General features: G+C 45.0%; 2 protein-coding genes and 1 long non-coding RNA gene across 4 annotated transcripts; 1 reads left to right on the top strand and 2 right to left on the bottom strand.

The window, feature by feature from the left end:
* The first annotated feature begins 7,166 nt into the window (after positions 1-7,166).
* Positions 7,167-9,795, top strand: LOC146273976 (uncharacterized). 2 transcript variants are annotated; one of them, XR_014766533.1, is made up of 6 exons: positions 7,167-7,229; positions 7,834-7,928; positions 8,037-8,258; positions 8,751-8,979; positions 9,064-9,208; positions 9,320-9,795. It is a non-coding gene; the product is annotated as an uncharacterized LOC146273976 (long non-coding RNA). The 2 variants fall into 2 exon arrangements; XR_014766532.1 differs by having other exon boundaries at positions 8,694-8,979.
* A 4,842-nt stretch (positions 9,796-14,637) lies between these two features.
* On the bottom strand, positions 14,638-20,028 carry LOC146273975 (uncharacterized). The gene is made up of 7 exons (XM_084704033.1): positions 19,630-20,028; positions 19,283-19,470; positions 19,128-19,164; positions 16,646-18,860; positions 15,289-16,415; positions 15,060-15,165; positions 14,638-14,839 (listed from the first exon to the last, which is right to left on the bottom strand). Exons 1-7 carry the CDS (start codon positions 19,633-19,635, stop codon positions 14,700-14,702), a joined length of 3,819 nt encoding a protein of 1,272 aa, XP_084560159.1. The 5' UTR covers positions 19,636-20,028; the 3' UTR covers positions 14,638-14,699.
* A 443-nt stretch (positions 20,029-20,471) lies between these two features.
* On the bottom strand, positions 20,472-21,937 carry LOC146273974 (uncharacterized). Its single transcript, XM_084704032.1, has 4 exons — positions 21,803-21,937; positions 21,352-21,456; positions 20,904-20,949; positions 20,472-20,806 (listed from the first exon to the last, which is right to left on the bottom strand). Exons 1-4 carry the CDS (start codon positions 21,848-21,850, stop codon positions 20,472-20,474), a joined length of 534 nt encoding a protein of 177 aa, XP_084560158.1. The 5' UTR covers positions 21,851-21,937.
* Positions 21,938-22,692: the final 755 nt, after the last annotated feature.

The following is a 22,692-nucleotide window of genomic DNA, read 5'->3' as shown; positions in this document are numbered from 1 at the left end:
AAACTATGGACATTTTCCTGCCAAGTACAAACAAAGTCAACACAAAACACAGTCCTCATACAAACAGCTGTTTCCACATCATGGATCAGTTCTCTCTCCTGGGGCTGAAGAAAGGAGCAGCTTTTATGGGAGGCAGGTCGTGCTGATTGTTGGGATAGTGGAGACTGACGGTTGATTGGACCTGGGAGGGGACCGGAATGGACCAATCAGACGGGGAATTGGGACCTGAGAGATTGAATGAGAGGAAGGGAGTGAACAAACAACACAGACATCATCCAGACCAGAACTAGAGACATGATGTCTGCTGATGGAGCAGTGTACTGTATGTGTGTGTGTGAGGGTGTGTGTATATACTGTGTGTTTGTGTGTGTGTGTGTGTATATATATATACTGTGTGTGTGTGAGTGTTTGTGTGAGTGAGTGTGTGTGTGTGTGTGTGTGTATGCGTGAGTGAGTGTGTGTGTATGTGTGTACTCTGTGTGTGTGTGTGTGTGTGTGTGTGAGTGAGTGTGTGAGTGAGTGAGTGTGTGTGTGTGAGTGTGTGTGTGTGTGTGTGTGAGTGAGTGTGTGTGTGTGAGTGTGTGTGTTTGTGTGAGTGAGTGTGTGTGTGTATGTGTGAGTGAGTGTGTGTGTGTGAGTGTGTGTGTGTGTGTGTGTGTGTGTGTGAGTGAGTGTGTGTGTGTGAGTGTGTGTGTTTGTGTGAGTGAGTGTGTGTGTGTATGTGTGAGTGTGTGTGTGTGTACTCTGTGTGTGTGTGTGTGTGTTTGTGTGAGTGAGTGTGAGTGTGTGTGTGTGTACTCTGTGTGTGTGTGTGTGTGTGTATATGTGTGAGTGAGTGTGTGTGTGTGTGTGTGTGAGTGTGTGTAGTGTGTGTGTGTGTGTTTGTGTGTATGTGTGTGTGTGTGTGTGTTTGTGTGTGTGTGTGTGTGTGTGTGTGTGCAGATGGCTCAGCGGGCTCTGGTCCAGGAGCTGCTGTGTCCAGAGGGGGGCCATGGCCAGGCTGCAGCTGCTGAGGGCAGAGTACAGCAGTGCCCAGCTCAGCCTGCAGGAGGCGCTCAACCACAGCTTCCAGGAGCCTCAAACAACCTACAGACCAGGAGCAGCTACTGACACATCATGATGGGCTCTTTGTTTTAGAAATGAAGAAGAATCATTTGAAGTAAACCTAGACTCAGCAGAGATTGTAGGGAGATGTCCATTCAGTACCTGCAAGCACACCACACATGTGTTAACCAGATCAGTCAGATGTTGATGTGTAATCTCTCTCCTGATGGTTCCCCTCTCTGCAGGACCCAGACGTGTGGCTCTGGACGGTCACCTGCACTACCAGACTGGGGAGCACAGGAAGGCTCAGGAGGGCTATGAGAGGACCCTGGACTTAGTGGTGGACGCCTCAGACACACATCCCATCTACCTGCACCTGGGCTCCATCTACCTGGAGGAGGCCAGGGGGAGATGGGCAGGGTCACACACACACGTTGTTTTAATTTGTAACTTGTATAACTGCATGCTCTTATGGGTCTTCCCTTTTGGCACTTGTTTAGCTTTTTCACAATGTATGCTTCATGTTTTGGCTGCTTGCAATGTTTGGGACTATCTCGTTGTTATGATGAGTGACCTATGCTCTTTTGTAAAGCTCTCTCTTGGAAGTCGCTTTGGATAAAAGCGTCTGCTAAATGAATACATGTAAATGTAAATGTAACCAGTCACATGGTTTAGGAACTTGGAACTTGGAAATATATATGGGAAAAACTAAAAACATTATTGTTAGTTGTATATACAGAGCTCCGGGTTCTGATATGGACATATTTAGAGAATGGTTTGGGCAAACATATGCAGTTTAATCTCAGAAGGTCTTTTTCATTTGTGGTGACTTTAATATAGATCTACTTAACTCAAATAATCATAAACCAACTGAAGAGTTCATTAATACCATGTACAGTTTGAGCCTTTTTCCCAGAATCACTAGACCCAGCAGGATCACACTTAACAGTGCCACATTAATAGATAATATATTTACAAATATATTAGATAACAATACAATAAGTGGATTAATAACTCAGCATATTAGTGACCATCTACCAGTCTTTGTAGTTTGTGACAATTTGTATATGAAAAAAAAGGAGAAAATTGAGCAGCGGTTTAAGAGTAAGAACAGAAGAAACAATCAAATCGTTCAAAGATGAACTATTGAAACATAATTGGGAGTCAGTAATGCAGGAAGAGGATATTGACAAAGCATATGAAAATTTTCTGAATATCTTTAAATTATTATATGACAAAAACTGTCCATTAAAAATGTTCTCTGGAAAAAACAAATATTCAGAAGCTCCATGGATCACGATGGGATTGCAAAATGCCTGTAAAAAAAAGAACAAACTATATAGAGATTTCATAAAGCATAGATCGTTGGAGGTAGAGAATAAATATAAAAAATATAAGAATAAATTAACTGCTATTTTACGAATAGCTAAGCAGGATTACTACAGTAAATTATTAGATAGAAATAAGAAAAATATGAAAGGGATTTGGAAAGTATTAAATAATATTATCAAGAAAAACTCTGGACAAATTGATTTTCCACAGTTTTTTACAAATAATGATGAACATTTTGAGGATAGTAAAGATGTGGTCCATAATTTCAAAAAAAATATTTTGTAAGTGTGGGACCTAAACTGGCAGAAAAAATCCCTGATCCTACAACAGCTGGAGCTCTGAATGAAACATTAATCAGCAGAAATCCGTATTCAATGTTTCTCACTGCAGTGGGAGAAAGTGAAATTTTGGATATTGTCAGTAAATTTAAAAATAAAAGGTCAACTGACTGTGATGGCATTGATATGACAATAATTAAGAAAGTAATTGAGGACATTATTCAGCCTCTGACTCACATCTGTAATCTGTCATTTCAAGTGGGTAAATTTCCAGAAAAAATGAAAATAGCAAAAGTCATTCCACTTTATAAATCTGGGGACAGACACCATTTCACAAATTATAGGCCTGTTTCTCTACTTCCACAATTTTCCAAAATTTTTGAAAAATTATTTGTGTGTAGATTGGATACATTCATTAATAAACACAAACTCCTTTCTGATAGTCAATATGGATTTAGATCGCAAAGATCCACAGCAATGGCAGTCCTTGATCTAATAGAAGAAGTCTCTAGCTCCTTAGACAAAAACAAATCTGCAGTTGGTGTATTTATTGATCTCAGAAAAGCATTTGACACGATAAATCATGAAATCTTAATCAAGAAACTGGAGCGCTATAGTATCAGGGGCGTAGTCTTGCAATGGATGAAAAATTATCTAAGCAACAGGCAGGCATGGAAGACTGCCAATCATCTTATTTGGACATCGTCTGTGGTGTTCCCCAGGGGTCAGTATTGGGACCAAAACTGTTTATTCTGTATATTAATGACATATGTAAAGTTTCTAAGATACTTAATTTAGTTTTGTTTGCAGATGATACCAATATTTTTTGTACAGGTGATAATTTGCAGCAGCTTTTGGCTGAAATCAACTTAGAGTTATGTAAACTTAAGATATGGTTTGATATTAATAAATTATCATTAAACTTGGATAAGACTAAGTTTATGTTGTTTGGGCACTGCAAAAGCAAAACTGATATGCAAATCCTAATAGATGATGTATCAGTGGAGAGAGTTAATGTGATTAAGTTTTTGGGAGTGATGATAGACCATAAGATTTGCTGGAAACCGCACATTAAATACATTCAGTCTAAAATATCCAGAAGTGTAGCTGTTCTCAGCAATGCTAAACATTTTCTAAATTATGCTGCACTACATACTCTATATTGCTCACTTATCTTGCCTTACTTGAGTTACTGTGTGGAAGTATGGGGCAACACCTATACTTGAGACCGTTATGCACATCTTGAGACCGTTATGCACATTACAAAAAAGAGCCCTAAGAGTGGTTCATAAGGCAGGATTCCACCACCATACCAACTTATTATTTATAGAGTCCTGCCTCCTCAAACTCCCAGATCTGGTAGAATTTTTTACAGCACAGTTGATGTATAAAGCTAGAAATAAACAACTACCAGATCTCATTCAAAAATTGTTCACTGAGAGAGTGGGGGGCTATGACTATAGGGAAAACCTTAACTTCAGAACCTTAAGGGTGCAAACTACCTTGAAGAGAATGTGCATTTCAGTCAGTGGCGTGAAGGTCTGGAATAAACTTCAAAAAGAGCTGAAGCAAAGTCCAAGCATGAGGGTGTTTAAAAAAAGGCTCAAACTGTTGATTTTCAACAAGTACTGTGATGAAGAGGGGAGGTGAGTGTGTGCTATGTGTCTGTATGTGGTGCATTTGGGGGTGTTTGGTCCACTTCACTTCTCCTGGCCCTCTGTCGTTGCATCCTGAGACTGCAGTTGTTGGTGCCTGGCTTCTCTCGCTGGGGGTTGGGGGAGGTCTCTGTACTCTGTGTGCTGATGTACAAGGGTGTGAATGTGTACTTAGGTATGATCGTCTCACAGGAGCCTGCTGTAGGGTTGTTGTTATATAGGTGGAACACAGTTGGTACGTGGATATGTATTTACATGGATGTATGTATATGTGTGTGTATATATATATATTTTTTGGGGGGGTTTTGTCTTGTGAATTTGGGATAAAAGTATAGAAATCAAACAGGAAGGTTATTATAAGGGAAATTAGAAGGAGAAGGGGTATGAACAAATACGTTTTGCTTCTTCATACCCCTTTTCAGACAAAATGTATTAATTCATATCTGAATGAATGTATACTTACAAGTTTATTCAATTAGAAATCTTGTGTATATTATTAGTTTCTATTTATGTTCAAAATGTATGTATGAATATGTAATGCGAGGCTAGGCGGAATAAGTATGTTGTTCACTTTTGTGTTAAATTGTCTGAAATAAATTCATAAATTCAAATTCAAATTCAAATTCAAAACTTCACTAGGAGGTCGTTCGGGGACAATCATTCTTTTGCTGTAAGTAAACCCATCTGTTTGTATCTGTTCATTTGTAGTGTGAGAAGGCTCAAAGGACATATTTAGGTGCCTGCATGAGTACCTGTCTTGTCTCACCTCCCTGAGAGCCCTTCGTATCCCAGACCTGCTCAACAAAGCAGGTGGCTCATGGCTTGGCTACTGAGAGGGACCTGTTAGAACACAGAGGTCTGTCTGAGGCTGTCATCCACACTGTACAGAGCACACGCATGGGATCCACTGGGAGGGGTCATGTGATCCACTGGGAGGGGTCATGTGATCCACTGTGAGGGGTCATGTGATCCACTGGGAGGGGTCATGTGATCCACTGGGAGGGGTCATGTGATCCACTGTGAGGGGTCATGTGATCCACTGGGAGGGGTCATGTGGCAAGCTGGCTGACTTTCTTTCGGTGGTGTGACCACCTTGGCCTAGTTAATAACCACTTTGGCCTTCAGGTAACATCTTGATTTGGTTTCTTCTGGAACAACTGGTTACCATAGACACTACCCGAATGTAGGCTACTAATAACGTACTAAGGGTTTGTTCCGAGGCAATAGCCGTATTTACCCCGACATCAAAGCTCCTTCTGACACCACATATAAAAAATTCATACTAAGAACGTCGCTGTTATCCCAGACAATACGATCAAAATACGTGTAACACAACATGGAAACATTCGTTTCCAATGCTATTTCATGTAGCCGATGGCAGAGTGTTTCTTCACTATATCTTTTGAAATCAATTCATTTCATAAGTTTATATTCTGAACAAATGTAGTGATCACTACATTACAGCCATTCACACCATAATAAATGGAAGCTAAGAAAATAAAAGATTCGAGTGGGATTCGATCCCACGAGCAAAAACACATCCATAGTTGGAAACCATTGCATTACATCGCAAGCTACTGAAGCACATAGGAATATTAGGAATTCAGTCACAAATCTATTAACTACGTTGGTCTTCAGGCAACATGTTGTTTTGGTTCTTCTGAATCAACTAGTTGCCGTAGACACTACCTGAATGTAGGCTACTCATCACGTAGTAGCCTGTATATGTAGAAATATTCTTCCCAAATAACAGTACTGAAGGTGTCAAATGTATTTGTGACCAGCGTCCACGTAACTTTGTGAGGTTTCTATGATACATACATTTGTATATTATGTCAAACAAACACACAACACTCATGTAATGCCCTCATATTGTCTTTATTATGTGAAGCACTACACATGTTGGTGTGAAGTACTATAAACAGTTATTACTTCTAACATTCAGTTCATTTTGGAGGTTACTTGGTTTGGGGTTCATCCAAAACAGCTGGTTACCTGTTAGGGTTACCATGCCATGTTTATCAGAAGTAGGATCATGTGTGTCCCCACGTTTCTATATCATACCACTTATCATAGGAGTCAATCCATCAATTCAAGTCATGTCACACAGTACTGTACAGCACAGTTGAGCGAGTATAAATAGGGCAGGTGAAAGGTTCTTTTCTCTGTAGCAACGGAGTCGGTTTATGGTTGCTAGTATTTAAACAAGTTAAACAAAGAGCAAATATGGATCCTCAGAAAGTCCAAGAAATTGTTTCACTGAAGTTGAAGAACATCTATCCTCCAAACCTCACCAAAAGTGAAAGATCCCGTTTACAACATGCAGCCTTTTGGTTTCATTAGCTTTTCTTTGCTCAGTTATTTCCACTAGGAGGTGATATCGTCCAAGCATTAGCCTACAGCTTTGAGTCATATGAAAGCTAAATGTCCATAAACAATGCACTGGCAAGATGAGTGCTTCTCCGGCATCATGAAATGCATTGCATGAAATAAGTGCAGGCTAGTGAGCAACAGGAATAGTGTGGAAGTACATTGTGCGTGTTTATGTAAGTAACCTAATACTCAAATAACACGTGTGTCAAAGTGGGACATTCATGGGAGCTGTTGACAATTGACTGATTCCTAATGTACATTAACAGTAACATGTACTGTTATTTAGTTATGTTTTACACTTGATTTAATTGCTGTGATTAGTGTGTTTTGTATTGTGTTTGGGCACATATTTTGCCGTGTAGAGTTTATTTAGTTGAATTAGACTAGGGATCAGCTGAATGGACAACACCTGAGTACTTGGACCACACCCCCAGCTCAGGATGGTTTTTAAGGGCGGATTTGGGACAGAGGAGGGAAGTGGGAAACAGCAGCAGGTTACGGACGGACGGACGAGAAACGGACGGACGACACGAAGCTTGAAACGAAGGTCTTAGAGAGAGAGAGCGCTTAGTTTTGGTTGCAGTTTATTTGTATCACCTTTTTCTTTTAACCATTGACCTGTACCTAGGGTGACCAGACGTCCTCTTTTACCTGTCCTCTTTTTGAGACCTAAAAAATTCGTTAATTTTGCGTTGGTGGATATTTGTGTTTCTCTGGGTCCTTCACAAACTAGTTTTTACACCCTTACAAGTTTTGGAAAGGGTATCTCCCTCACGTTTCACCTTCTTGCGCGAGCTCTGATTGTCATTGGTCGACCACCCTCTCAGTGAGCACTGAACACCTTGCCGCTTCCACTAGTAGCATTGTTTACAACAGCACATGACATCTGCATGTGTAAAAGATGTCTAAACTTTGTTGCGGGGGAAGGGGGCAGGGTCATCTGTATGCTATACACAGTGGTTCTCAATCCTGGTCCACGGGACCCCCTGCCCTGCATGTTTTGATATTTCGCTGCTCCAACACACCTGATTCAAATAAAGTACTTGAGGTGTGGTGGTGAGGCCTCTACTTTCCACATAGTTTTACTCCCCTTCTGACATAGTTGTGACGGCCGTTGGTTGGTATAAATCTGCTCCTCTGTCCTCCTACAGACTCACTTGTCAGTTAGTCACTGAGTGAGCCATGCCTCTCTGTATTGCAACACTCCTCTTTACCCTGCACTGTGTGTTGCTGACTTCATGTGTGGGTAAGTTTGTCTGACTGTTAATCAGTCCTGTGCATGTTTTCCATCTTTCCCTGCTCTGTCTGACAAACCCCACCAACCCAAGTGTTTGTTTGTTTGTTTGTCATGCAGCATTTAGACGTACACATCTCTCTGGTGCCCTGGTCCAGATTGATGTAGGTGTTGGACAAGTGATGGGGGTCAACAAAGACGACAGCATCTTCACAAGGTATGGATCGTCATGGACACAGTTGCCAGGCAAACTGAAGCATGTAGGACCTGCAGGAGTCTGGGGAGCCAACAGAGAGAATCTCATCTTTAAACTAATTGGGACCGACTGGGTGAACGTACCTGGTAAGAATAACTACACCAATAATAATATATGGCACTGTGGGCCCCCAATAGACAAGGTTTGCTTGTAGTCATTTTTAGACAGATTAAAGTGCAATATGTCTATAACCTCAGTGTGTGGTTGTATGAATTCATAGGAATGTGCTGGTATGATTTAACAGACGTTTTATATTTTTGAAATAATGTGTGTCTTTATCATGATGTCAACCCATGTGGAGTAAGATTGTGAATTTCATATGTTAATTTTGATATAGTATTTACAATAACGGTGTGTTAACATACAGAATTATGACCCCTTTCATATTAGGTAACATAAAAAAATCTTGTTTTATCTATGACCTACCTGGATGTTGAAGGACCTTATTCTGTGTGAAATGTGCTTTATGTGCAAGCTCTTTCCCACAGATGTGTTGTACATGAATAGTGTCATTCTTATAGGTTTTTTACAGACCTTTTCCAGATGGGATCTTGAGAAACCATAAGTTCCTGTTTTAGTTTTGGATCAGGTCTCTTGAAGCAGATTGATGCTGGTGGAGACCAGTTTGTGGCGGGAGCCAATCATGTCGATGCCCCCTTCTGTCTTCCAAAGGAGAACACAGTTGGCTACAGTGGAAGTAATAGTGCTTTGAACTGGCGCCAAATTCCTGGCAGCCTGAAGTACTTCAGCTGTGGTCCTTATAGCTGCTGGGGTGTTAACAGTGGTGATCAAATCTTTGTGAGGAAGGTAAGGCTGGGCTGGGCTGGGCTGGGCTCTGTTGTCTGTGGAACAATGACTATCATCAATAAATGAACTGATTTTGCTTCTCAGACTGTTGGGTCCTCCAGGGGGTGAACTCCTTTAATTGTGAGCGGGACGGTACCTGGCAGAAGGTTCCAGGAAGCCTGTCTATGATCGAGGTGGGAAGTGACAGATCTGTCTATGGAGTGAATTCTGCAGGAGACGTGTTCCGCAGGTTTTGTCTTCACAAGCTCCTGTATTTTTTTCATAATTTCATAAAAGTGATAAATTTCTCTCAGCTGTAAATGATTCCTTCATGAATAGAAGTGAAATGTCTCCATTTCAGGGATTCCACCTCTGCCTGTCAACCTGAAGGTACCGGCTGGACCCACATTCCTCTACAGCGGACAGGTGAAACATGTGTCCTATGATCTGGGCCATCTGTGGCTCATCCTGAACAATGATGTCATCTACGACTGCACTGAGCCCTGAGCACTGCTCTAACACAGAGGCAGCCCTGCTGGAAAACCCTGCAGCTTAATTATTTAATCATTACGCACCCTTTATATTTTTTCTTCCAACACATCCTTAATTAGAACAGTCATAATCATGCTGGGCTTCTGTTCCAGTTTGGTTTATATGGATAAACACACCTATTGTGCAGAAATGTAAACAACAGTATCCAGAGACTTCAAATATCCTCAAGTGATCCTGTTACTAATATCTTGTTCCAGAACTGATAGTTTTTAAAATGAGCATAATGATTTATATGGTTCTTCTTGTGGCTTTGGTGATCATTAAAGCTTATTGTACTCAAAATTACATTCAACTGCTTGCTTCATAATACATCCCCATTACGCAGTTCTCCAGATGTACTCGATTAGTGACACAAAAAGATGGATCTCTGTTCCATGCCAGAGTCCTGATAAATCAGTATCAAACACTAGCTAATGTTCGCTATCAACAAAATTAACCAGCAAGCTGCAGTAGTATCAGTCATTATTCAGTCATTTCACAAAGGGCATGTGGGCCTGTTGTCTGAAGCATGTTAAACTGCTGGACAGAATGGAATAACGATTTATTTGAACTTGTTACATAGTTACAACTTTGAACTCAATAACTCAATAATATTGTATGACATCTTTATTATGCAGCATAGATACAAGTCTATCCGATTTTTCAAAGATTGTAGTATTACACTATTACACACTCATTGTCAGGATCTTGTCAACGTTAGGTGTATGTACAGAAAGGTCACACATTTACACACGCACACAAACATTCAAGACATGCATGACACATACACAATACACATTTTACGCCCTCACCTCTAGACAGGCCTGTGTCCTCACCTAGGAGAAGTGGTAAAATGAGGTGCTCATAACACCAAGATGATGGCTTTGATAGTTAGGGGATTCACACATACTCAAATAGATGGATATCTCTACTGTACTATGAGTCTTTGTGGATAAAAGTGTGAACATATTGAAAAAATGAATGAATACATATTTTTACATAAACAAATGAATAAATACATATACTGAGTACACACATACATAACTGCCTGAGGATCTCTCTGCAGTCTGTTCATGTCTTGCACATGGCTCATAGCGGTGTGCAAAAGGAACAAAAATAAATCAAATCAAATGTATTTGTATAGCCCTTTTTACACGCAAGCATGTCACAGAGGGCTGCACATTAGCCCATAGAACTGTCCCTCAACCAACCTAAACCCTCAAGGAAACTGATGAGGAGAGAGAGAGACAGAGAGAGAGAGAGAGAGAGAGAGAGAGAGAGAGAGAGAGAGAGAGAGAGAGAGAGAGAGAGAGAGAGAGAGAGAGAGAGAGGGAGGAGGCTGTTCACTGTTGACTGATCCTGTCTCTCTTAGCGCTGGGCAAGGAAACATAATAGATCCAATGCTGGTCTCACGTCAAATCAAATCAAATCAAATCAAATTTATTTGTATAGCCCTTTTTACACGCAAGCATGTCACAGAGGGCTTCACATACGCCCATAGAACTGCCCCTCAACCAACCTAAACCCTCAAGGAAGACAAGGAAAAACTCCCAGAAAAACTCCCAACGGGAGAAAAAATGGAAGAAACCTTGGGAGGAGCAATTCAGAGAGGGATCCCCTCCTCCAGAGACGGTTGGCAAGAGAGAGGAGCAGAACACAAGCTAAACATAGTCATACAGTGTCAATGGGTTTTAAAACACCAAAAATCCATTGTTCGGCTTTATAGACGTTGGATGGGACCTGGAAACTCGCTGTTGACCGTCATGGAGGCTGGTTTCCGGTTGACGACCTGGTCCAGCGTTGGTAGACCGACGACCAGGCAGGTCCTGACAGCTCAGACCCCCCACACCACAAGGGATGTGTGGGGGGGACAGAGAGGAGAACAGGGATTAGAGAATGCCAGGAGCAGCTAACAGTTTCAGTCGTAATAGAATGAGATCCCCACCGGTCAAGTGTGGACTAGTGCAGCAATTTAACAAAGCTAAGAGGGTATGTGATGCAGCCCCACACACCAAGACAGCGACAGCCCCCCTTGGTTGGAACATGAAATCTGTTCCAGGGGAAACAACTCTAAAATAGGTTATATTTATACGAATAAGGATGAAAACAACCAGCCCCCCGTTGTCTCCAACTAGTAAACTATAACAATTAAAATATACAGCAACGGAACTATTACAGTAACAATATACAATAACACGTCGATGCAGGCCTGACCTAGTGTCCATACAGGTTCTGACTTTGATCTGCCATACATGTGGCGTTATTAGAAGGTGTGCATGTGTAGGGTCATATGGTTTGGGCAGACATTGCACCTGACTACTCACCAACCTAAACATTAACACATGAAAAAATAGCTGAAAATACTTTTATTCAAGAGTTTTATTACAATGTCAAGAACTGAACTGGAATGAGGCGCGGGGCAGAGAGCGTTGTGAGAGCGCACAGACTTGCTGTGGAAGCCGGTGAGGTGAGCGCTCTGTCTCTTCCTGGTACAGAAGACACTTCCCCGATATGTTTCTCTCTCAACGAAAACCGTTTCTGACACCATAGACACAATTCAGTCAAGACACTTCCTTAATTATTTGACAATTTGTTGATGACCACAGACATGGAAACAGCTTTGACTTTAGCGGAGTAGAGGGGAGGCACTCCCTGTCTCAAAAAAATATGAGGCAGGAAGCAAAACACAGGAACATGAGATGGGCAGTAGACGAGGTGACATCACAGGCAGCTATAACCAATCCAAAGGGCTTATGTCAATCCATACGCCTTCCAGCTCACAAGCATTTTGAGTCTCCGCCAGAAAGTGCCAGACGCATTGTGTTCACCCAGCGAATATAGGCCTACTTCGTTATTCAGGGATGATCCAGGATCCGAAGAGGACAGCGCAAAGGTCGTGAACGCGTCCTGGACAATGCTATGCACTGCCGATGGGGTTTGATAAAGCAGGCAAAGAGTCGGCGTCTTGGAATGAAAGTGTGAGTACTTTGCGCATAAAGTTTACAGAACAACGGTCGAACGCCACTCGGCCATCGAAAACAAAACTAAGAATAACGGTGCGTGTCCACTGCAGCGGAGCGGCGGCTTCAAATCCATTTTCTATGAAACTGGGCGTTGACGCTGGTGTAGGGCATTGTGGGAGCGTACGCGAGCGTCAACGCCCGCTTTCATAGAAAATGGATTGGATGGAATCGCCGCTGTAGTGGACACGCACCGTTGACTCCACAACGAAGTCAGAGACAGCTCCGCTTATATGGCCATGCTAATGAGTTAAACACAATGCAGGTGCGTCTTGTGATGCATCGGCCCTCAGACGCCGTGCGGTCCGTGACATGGGCTTTATCATTTTGTAAAAGACGACCTCTCCCAGCTGTAAACCTGTTGTTTATCAAATAATTCCTCACTGATATCAACACAAAAGGCTTTCCTAAGCGCATTTTCAGAGGTCCTCTCTCCTTGGTCTTTGGAGACTGAATGAGTCAGATGTCATGTAGTACAAAGATGGTGCTCAAGTGCTCCGAAATTGTTCAGACAGCAGAGGGGGAGATGGGGATGGCTGCAGGCAGCAGCTCAATGGTAGCCTACAACATGGAGTAAGTGAAGTTGTATCCTTGTGGCATTTTAATAAGCAGCAATTCAGTGAAGGATCCCCTCCTTCAGAGACGGTCGGTGAAAGCGGGGGCCAGAACACAGGGTAAAGATCCTTCCACCATTTCCACAGCAATTTGCCCTACGCTGCCCGATTTCATATTTTTGTATCATCAGTACATCGTTTAGCTCTTTAGAATATTGTTTAGCTGTTTATTAATATAGGGGTAGCCTATATCAGACATATTTGTATTAAACTGTTTAGTTAAAAGATGCATCTGATTTCAGTCTCTTCCTATTATTAGCTCACTCCTTGTTACCAGGTGGATCTGGGGAGGTTAGGAAGTGACGTAACTTTCTAGCAGAAAGTTGGGTTCGCGATTCCCGGACGGTGCAGGGTAGACGACAGTGCGTGGTGGTGTCCAAGGAATCTGAGAAGATGTTTGGATTTGTGTGTGGTCGTGTTCAAAGTCAAACTATTGAAGTGCCACTACCGTATTTTTTTACCTGTATTTTGTTTGGGTTTATTTTCTTTTGGTTATAGCTTGTATCGCAGGCTAGAGGGCATACATACTGTGCACTGTAATAAAGAAAATAACACTGCAAGCAAAGCAGTGTAGCATTTGTAGTTTTTATTTTAAAAGTACTAACTATAAATATACCAACCCACACATTGTTTCCGAAACACAATCACAGTTGAAACAACACAGCCTCAGAACATGATGTCCCAAAACTCTTTCCCCCAGGTGATAAGAACTCATGCAGCAATTCTTTCCAGGTCAGGAATTCATTAAACTCGAACTCTACAAGTGGTCATCTGAAATGTCTGTGGCTCTCTCTGCCTCTTTCTCTTTTTCTCACCCTTTCTCATAGCTCTGTTCTTTGGATGACAATAATGTCCTATTCTCAAGTGTGAATTTTGTTAGCAGATCACGTTTTGTGAAAATTCCAAAAAAGGTCAAATGGTTCTGGTTAATTTTCTGTGTTGTGTGTGTGTGTGTGTGCAATCCAATATACTGCAAACCGGATCAACTGCTCCAAAAATACAAGTTATCAAACAGAGTGGCTCACACACCATAAATCAATATCTGGCACGAAGGAACCAGCACAGTTTGTGACTGTGTGTGTCTCTGTGTGTGTATTAGGTAAACATGTGTGAGCAGAGGCAAGCAAGACCACTTGGAATAAAGAAGAACGGTGGTGTGTTTCAATCTAATCATTACAAAAGAAGGCTCTTTTTAAATTGGGGAATAATAACAACTATTCTAAACTAACTCAAGTAGCCTTCTTAAAATACGTAGTTTGGTCATATTTAAAAGTTTTTGAAAAGCTCATGTTTAAGGTAACTTTTACACTGATGTAAAGTGGTTTTGTACAATGACTAACACATGCTAATCAGCCTCTCTGTATGGCAGCAGTCCTGACATAGTGATGTCACAACCTTGTACACAAACAGCTTAAACGATTACAAAGGAGATATAAACGAAGTTCCAGTGGTTTTTATTGGAATATTCAAAAAAAAATGGTTACACTTTCTGAGGAAGAGGGAAGTTACTACAGTTGTTGCCGTAGTGACAGGTTCTCTTTCTCTGCCAGACAGTTGACTAAGCAGGTGGCGCTCTCTACTGGTGAATATCCTTCACGCAGCCAAAGCAGAAAGCCCTGGAGAGAGCTGTAGTGATCCCCCGGAAGAAAGATTTGAAAGACTTTTTCTTCTTCTTCTCCTTTCTTCCAGCAATGGAGGACTCACCAAGGCCTGGACCTGGACAGGAAACACCATCACACAACAAGGTATGACATCACACAGAACTTCAGCACTGTGACCTCTCACTTAAAAATAGTGTGTGTGCATATCTGTATGCCTGTGTGTGTGTGTGTGTGTGTGTGTGTGTGTGTGTGTGTGTGTGTGTGTTTGTGTGCAAGTCTGTGTGTGTGAAATGGTGGGAGAGCCTAAATGAGCAAATATGCAGTCAGGATCTCACGTTCAGCGCTAAGGGGAGAAACTTTGTTTGTCTTGAATATTCTGCTTGTCTTTCTTCCCTTGGCAGCCACATTCTGTCCATCCTTAAAGCAAGTCTTCTCTTTCTTCTGGGAAGTGAGAGCAAAGACACACAGATTCATTGAGATTGTCACATGTCGTCCTTTCTCATCGCTGACTCAGCTCAGGTCAGTTCTACCTTGTGCTAGTGTGTGGTGTTGTTTTCAGCTTACCAGTGTGAACCATCTCTGGAGGACGGGGGTGTCGGTCTGTCCCAAATGATGTCCCTCTGGGCTGGGGGCCTGATCCATGGAGCCCCTGGAGGTGGAGGAGCTGGTGGAGGATTTGGAGGACGAAGGAGAGGAGAGAACAGAGGTGGAAGAAGAGGAGGAGTAGCAGGACCGGGAAGTGGAGGAGGATGAGAGGCAGGAGGCGAGACTGCTGGCCTTTTCCAAGCCAGCAGACTCCATCTCAAGTCTTTCATCCAAGCTTCTGTTGCATGTGAAGGGGCTGGAACTTCCACCGGCCTTTTCCAAGCCAGCAGAGTCCTCTGCGCTCTCCTTCTCCTCACAACCTGTTTCCAAATCAGGGGTCTCACCCGACACGGCAGAAGGGCGCCAAAACTCGGCGTGACGGCAGATCACCGTGGCGACGTTCTCGGCCATGCAGACGATGCCTGCCCCTCCCTGGAGGGCGGAGTGGACCTGGGCCCTGTTGCTATCGGAACAGAGCATCAGCTCAGCGTAGGTCGCATCAAACATGGCGTCTAGGGCGTCGGCGCCACCGAAGAGTGGGTTCTGGGGTTCGTGCTCCAGGACGAGGCCGATCCCGGCCTGGTTCCAGAGAAACCAGCTCACGTCTTGGAAGAGGACAGACTCTATCTCCGAGTTGGTGGGGGTGAAGCAGGAACGAAGGGGCCCCTGGAGGGCCAGGCGTCCCACCAGCCTGTGCAGCAGGTCATGCAGGGTCTGGTGGTGCAGGGCGCTGGGCCGGGGGGGCGTCAGGACCTTCTCCTGGATCAGAACCTCCCCGGGCTGGAGGGAGGGGGTCTCAGAGGGGCTCACGGGTAGGGAGGGATGATCCTGGACCTCCTCAGGGACGCCTGCAGCTCCAATATCTTCATCCTTCTCTTCTTCCTCCATCAATGCACCCTTGGCAATTGTCTGGCAATCTGACCCTTCTTCCTCTTCGTGGAAATCATCAGGGTAGTCAGCGTTTTTGTTTTCATCTATCTCAGGCTGTCCTACTTGCTGGCTGGTGAGACCTGACTCTGGATCGAGACTTCCGGTTGTCACTTCCTGGTCTTCAGAGGAGGAGCTGGCTAGGTTACAGACCCTGGCCATGGCTTCAACATCAAGGCCTGGCACAAGAAAACTAACTTTTAACTACACTATTACTATTATAGCGATTAACCTTACTTTTCTCATATCATATTTTGTCTGTTAACTACAATACTATTATTACAGTTATTTACTTGAACTACACTGTCATTCAGCAGATCTCAATACTTTCAAATTTTTCTTACTATCGCATGTCTTACAAAAGCATAGTTACCATTTTTTATATCTAAAGGTTAAAAAAAATCTCTACCTTTGCGGACAACAACCATGTTTTCTTGTGGGTCGTTGCGTGTCTTGTAGAGGTCACTTCCCGCCTGGGTAGTCAACACCTCACAAATGGCCTCCAGCGCGCGCCTCTGATCCTGGCTGTAGGAGGGCTTCAACCTGCTCTGTGATCTCCTACTACCCTCAACCCCATGCCTGGGGCCCGGCGTCATCCCTCGGGACCAGTCCAGGGAGGGACAGTCACTGCTGTCACTGCTGCTGTCACTGCTGCTGTCACTGCTGCTGTCACTACTTCTGTCACTGCCGTCCGAGGACGCATCGCTGCAGGATGCCCGGTGGTCGTCCGTGAGGTCTTCTTCACCCAGAAGGTTCCCCATCAGGCTCTTGAAGGCCGTCTGGAAAAAATTGTACAGCAGAGGGGTGAACAGCTCCTGGTCCACACGTTCCTTGTCCTCCAGGTTCTGGAAGTTGGGCTCGAAGCGACAATGGGGTGTCGAGGGGAGTCGTCCCATCCGGGTGTCCAGGAGAAGCTGATAAATGCAGTTAATCAACTGCTCGGAGAAGTGGTGGATCCTCCCCTGGAACATCCTGGTGCACATGCTGTGGGATGCCAGCAGGCGGCCCAGGTCGTACTCCTCCTGGTCGAACGATTTGACGGAGGAGCCTCCATCGCGTTTGTCGTCGTCGTCAGGGGAGGATCTGGAGGCCAAGTGGGCCATCCGCATGATGATGTCCAGCATGTTTTCAGCGGTGAGGCTGAGGTCTTGGCAGCTGGCAGCACTGCTAGCCTCGCTCCAGGCGCTAGTGCTCCTGGAGGAGGGAGGGGCGGTCTCCTCCTTCTTCTCAGGATCCTCCTCCTCCTGCTCCTCCTTGCTAGTAGAGCTGCACTCCACTGATCGCTCCTGCCGGGTGTCAAGAGGGAGGCATTCCTGATTCCTGCTGCTCCTCCCACTGTTGCTGCTGGCTTCCAGGCTCCTCCTCCTCCTCAGGGCATCCAGCTCCACGGCAACGTCTCCCAGCAGGCTCTGGCTAACACACTCCACCACCATGGTGAGGGTCTTACTTCCAGGCTGCAGGAAGTCAGCCACCTCCACTTGCCCAATCAGCTGCTGGGCTGCGTGGAAGTTCTTCAGGACGTTGTGGATCACGTTGCAGGCCGTGGCCACGCTCTGGACCAGGGAGGCCTCGTAGGCCTCTTGGGGCTGGTCCAGGGAAGAGCCTCCTTCTGTGGGCTCCATCTCCTGGAGGAAACCCCCCACCATCCTCACCAGCTCCAGCTTCTCCTCCGTGGGGACCACGCCCGGGCTCTGGAACAGGGCGTGGCGGGCCAGGATTCCAGAGAGGCTCTCCTTCAGGGAGCAGAGGGTCGGTGATGTCACGCGGCTGGGCGGAGCCATCGCCTTCTCCATCTCTTCTGCCTCCGCCAAACTGCCAGTGAGGAAGGAGGCCATCTCCATCCTCTCCCTTGTGTCGGCAGACGACGGGGGCCACGGGGACACCAGCTCATTGATGGCATCGGTGTGACTGTTGGCGAGGACCTGAATCTTCTCCTTGGCGTCCTGCCAGGCGTTGTTTATCAGGTCCTGGGAGATGCTGGTCACATGGCAGTCCGACAGCAAGCAGCCGGGGTGGTGGAGTGCAAACTTCTCCAGCACCTCTCCCATGACAGACTTGTAGAGCTCCTCCACACAGGCTGACACCTTGTCCTCTGCATCGTGCTCTTGTTTATCCATCACTGCCTGCACCTTCAACAGGATCTCTGCCACAGTGAGGGATGCCATGGCGAGGACGTCCTCCTCCGTGGGCCTATCAGAGTCCAACATCGGAGGCCTGCCACCCAGCAGCCTGCCCTGGGGCCTGGATCCCTGCCCTCCTATCAGCAGAGGGTGGAACCTCTCTGAGATCATTCTCAGAACGCCCTGGGGGACGTAGGGCTGGGTGGAGCCCATAAAAGAGGCCTGGTCCTGGGGAGAATCAGCAGGGTTGAAACATACCATCCCAGTCAGAGAGCCAGTGACAGGCCTGGCTGGGGACAGCAGCTCTGCAAAAGAAGACCTGTCGCTCTGGGAGTCCCAACTGCTGTAGGAGATGGCGGCGGACAGCGGGCGGCCATCTTGGTTTTTGCGGATGTGGAGAACCTGGTAAAGGGCCATGGCAGGCAGGACCACCCCTTTGGTCACCTTGAGAACCCACTCCATGACCTCGTCCGAGCGCTCCTGCAGCTCAGCTACGCTCTTGTTCTTGGAGGGAGGGAGGGAGGGAGGGAGGGAGGGAGGGAGGGAGGGAGGGAGGGAGGGAGGGAGGGAGGGAGGGAGGGAGGGAGGGAGGGAGGGAGGGAGGGAGGGAGGGAGGGAGGGAGGGAGGGAGGGAGGGAGGGAGGGAGGGAGGGAGGGAGGGAGGGAGGGAGGGAGGGAGGGAGGGAGGGAGGGAAATGTCATGTGGCAATACAGATACATGTGGTGATTGTCAGACTGAGTAAAAGGAATTCACGTAAACATTTTATTTACCTTTCTCAACAGAACCCTGTTGATGATTTTCCAATGACTGTAACGAGAACAAGAACTGACGTTTGACATCACTTTACAGTACAACTGACGACACATCGTAACATTATGCTGAACAGGACACTAGTCTAAAGGGGAGCGTTTGAAGGAACACTCACGGGTGTGACATCATGCCCTCCAACACAGAAAGCTTGTCCCTGGTCTCCTCCAATGACAGAAGACTGGGCGTGGTGTCCCGGGTCACGGGGTCATTCAAGGTTGGAGGTGGAGAAGAACCTGGAGACTGTGCCTCAGGTCGGCATGGGGGCAGAGGTAGAGACGGAGGTGGAGACGGAGGTCCAGTCACCTGCACGCAAGAAAAATACTTTAGTCACAGAAAAATAGCAAGTCACAGTAACAGAGCCAGTATCAAAGATATAGGAGAGGCTGAGGAAGATGGAGAGGAGGGGAGGAGCCTGGCTGGAGTCTGTAGTACCAGGGAGGTGGATTAGGGCCTTCTACTCACCACCATGCCTAGTCCTACCAACTCGTCAGCCAGGGTTGAATGATAAGCTGCTCCAGCGTCCTCCACAACCCTCCAGGACTCTGCCAGGGGCCCCTTGTTGGCCCCTGTATCCTTCTCAGCTTCTGCAGCCTTCCTGGCAGCCTTGCTCTTGCGGCTGGGCTCCGGACATCGAGGAGGCTTTAGCACCAAGTTCTGACATGATTATCTTGTTATTATTGCACTTCTACATTAGCATATTATATTTGGGATTATGTTGATAGTAGCTGGTAAAATACAGACTCCCTTGGCTCCACCCACTGAAACACTGTTAGACTGTTGCACTTCTGAACCTTTATTATCTACTGTATGCTTGTATGTTGCTTTTGATCAATGTGAACAACATGAACAAAGTGTCAAATGTGTTGAGTCTCTCCAGGTATGTGTTCCTACCTGGAGGGGCTTCTGATCTTCTGAGAACATGTCATGTGGCAATACAGATACATGTGGTGATCAGACTGAGTAAAAGGAATTCACGTTAACATTTTATTTACCTTTCTCAACAGGACCCTGTTGATGATTTTCCAATGACCAGGGGCAACGCCAGGAATTTTGGGCCCCATGAAAAAGAAAATATATATTAATATTTTTTGATCATTTCTATTAGTTTTTCTATTTTTTGGGGCCCCTGTCAGTCAGGGGCCCTTAAAATCGTCCTAACTTTTCCCCCTGTACGGCGCCCCTGTCAATGACTGTAACAAGAACAATAACTGACGTTTGACATCACTTTACAGTACAACTGACGACACATCGTAACATTATGCTGAACAGGACACTAGTCTAAAGGGGAGCGTTTGAAGGAACACTCACGGGTGTGACATCATGGCCTCCAAAACAGAAATCTTGTCCCTGGTCTCCTCCAATGACAGAAGACTGGGCGTGGTGTCCCGGGTCTCGGGGTCATTCGAGGTTGGAGGTGGAGAAGAACCTGGAGACTGTGCCTCAGGTCGGCATGGGGACAGAGGTAGAGACGGAGGTGGAGACGGAGGTGGAGACGGAGGTGGAGAGGGAGGTGGAGAGGAGTATGTACTCTCCCTTCCATCTGGTGTGGCTCTGCAGCCCAGGGGCCCGAGTGTTTCAGAGGCCGATGCTCTGATTGGTTCCACTGGGCGAGAGGAACTTTTGATTGGTGGAAGAACACCTAGAGGAAGAACAGAGTCACAATTTGATTGGTGGATCCCTTCTCTTGACAGAAAGTGATCATTTAAATGTTGATACATGAATGAACAAAGACTCACAGTAGCTGGTCTGGGGGATGGGAAGCATCTTCGCACCACCAGTCACCTTAAGGCAAGAAACAGACTTAGCAAGGCACAGTAACAGAGCCAGTATCAGAGATATTGGAGAGTCTGAGGAACATGGAGGGGAGGAGCCTGGCTGGAGTCTATAGTACCAGGGAGGTGGATTAGGGCCTTCTACTCACCAGCCTGCCTAGTCCTGCCAATTCTGACATGATTATATTGTTATTATTATTGCACTTCGAGATTAGCATATTGTATCTGAGATTATGTTGATATTAGCAGGTCAAATACAGACTCGCTTTGCTCTACCCACTTAAACACTGTTGGACGTATGCACTTCTGAACCTTTATTATCTACTGTATGTTTGTATGTTGCTTTTGATCAATGTAAACAACATGAACAAAGTGTCAAATGTGTTGAGTCTCTCCAGGTATGTGTTCCTACCTGGAGGGGCTTCTGATCTTCTGAGAACAGCAGGGCAGGAAGCTTCAGTTCAGCTCCCAGCGCTGGCCAACAGGGCCCGGGGCTGTAGGTAGGGAGACGAGTAGGCTTGACAAGCACGCACATACACACACACAGACACACACACACGCCAAGTAAATACACAGACGTATGAAAACACACCGCACACAAACTTTGTAAGGAGGAGTGAGAAGGGGGCTAGCGGCGAAATACGGCGATTGTCTTGAACAGAGATTATTTTATTGTTTTTCGAAAAAGAAATGTTACTTTTACATATGAAATATGACTTTAAAAGGTCTACAGTTTTAGGGTAGGCTATTTGTGAAACACAACTGTCAAACGCAAAAGTAGCCTACTGAAACAATTTGGAAAAATCTAGTATTTTCGTCGATGTTTATCGACAGTCTAAATTGTTTAGGTTTACCAGACTTACCTTCTGTTTCAGCCGCTGAAGTTTTTTATGTTTCGGGATGTCATCCATGTTTCTTTAAAGATGAAAATCTAGGAAATACTCAAATAAATATACATTTTCCACATTAAATGTACATTTCCACTACACTTTTCAACGAGAAAAAAAGTAGACGCGGTTCGGTTCGCTCCTTGCCTGCTGCATCAATGACTCATTTAATTTTGTAAAGTTCTTATAAATTTGTAAACCACGTCACAATCCCTGTCTGCCCGATTACGTCATAATATGTCTATACACCGTGGAGAGGGCCATGTCATCCTAAAAGTTACTTTTTTTTAATCAATAAACCCAGTTTTCTTGCCATCTATATGTTTCGTGCCGCATTGGCGCCACCTAGAGGCTGTATGAATAAATGAACCTGTGGGAGTATGTCCCGGGCCCAATAGACAGAAATAAACAACCCTTCCTACTCATTTTAAGTATTGGTTAAGTTATTATCAGCATTAGGCCTACTGTCTATACAGACAGACTTCAGCCCCCACACCACACATAAGAGATATGCTCAAGAAGTGCTATTGTAGCACTTGAACAAGTGTTGGCTGAACTGTCTAAAACAGTAGTAGAATTGTTCTAATATATGTTTAGTTGATTTAGTTACATTGGATTTAATTGTCTGTACATCTCCGCCAAAAGGTGGCGCTGGTGCGGACGAGATACAGAAAAAAAGAGAGCACGGCGCAGGTGGAGTGGTTCGAAAAATTGTTTTTTTCAGTTTGGCAGTTGAAAGTATTACTGTGCTCTGAATGTTGCTGTATGTACCTGTTGGAGGTAATAAAGAGCTCAACTTTTCTACACCCAAGTGTCTTGGAGTGGTGTAACATTTAGGAGGTCCTAACGAGATCTTGATTGCCTCA

Source organism: Hypomesus nipponensis, chromosome 9, assembly GCF_054491055.1.
Source record: "Hypomesus nipponensis isolate SF chromosome 9, ASM5449105v1, whole genome shotgun sequence".
NCBI classification, from domain to species: Eukaryota; Metazoa; Chordata; class Actinopteri; order Osmeriformes; family Osmeridae; genus Hypomesus; species Hypomesus nipponensis.
The sequence above is the reverse complement of the archived record's forward strand: the minus strand, read 5'-3'. Positions and strand labels throughout refer to the sequence as shown.

Coding starts and splice junctions, on each gene's coding strand:
- LOC146273975 (XM_084704033.1), bottom strand. Junction 19,165..19,282: donor GAGGGCATGATGTCACACCC/GTGAGTGTTCCT, acceptor TTCTCGTTACAG/TCATTGGAAAATCATCAACA. Junction 16,416..16,645: donor CATGGTTGTTGTCCGCAAAG/GTAGAGATTTTT, acceptor TTCTTGTGCCAG/GCCTTGATGTTGAAGCCATG.
- LOC146273974 (XM_084704032.1), bottom strand. CDS start 21,850: ATGGATGACATCCCGAAACATAAAAAACTTCAGCGGCTGAAACAGAAG. Junction 21,457..21,802: donor TTCAGCGGCTGAAACAGAAG/GTAAGTCTGGTA, acceptor GTGCTTGTCAAG/CCTACTCGTCTCCCTACCTA. Junction 20,807..20,903: donor CATCCCCCAGACCAGCTACT/GTGAGTCTTTGT, acceptor TTCTTCCTCTAG/GTGTTCTTCCACCAATCAAA.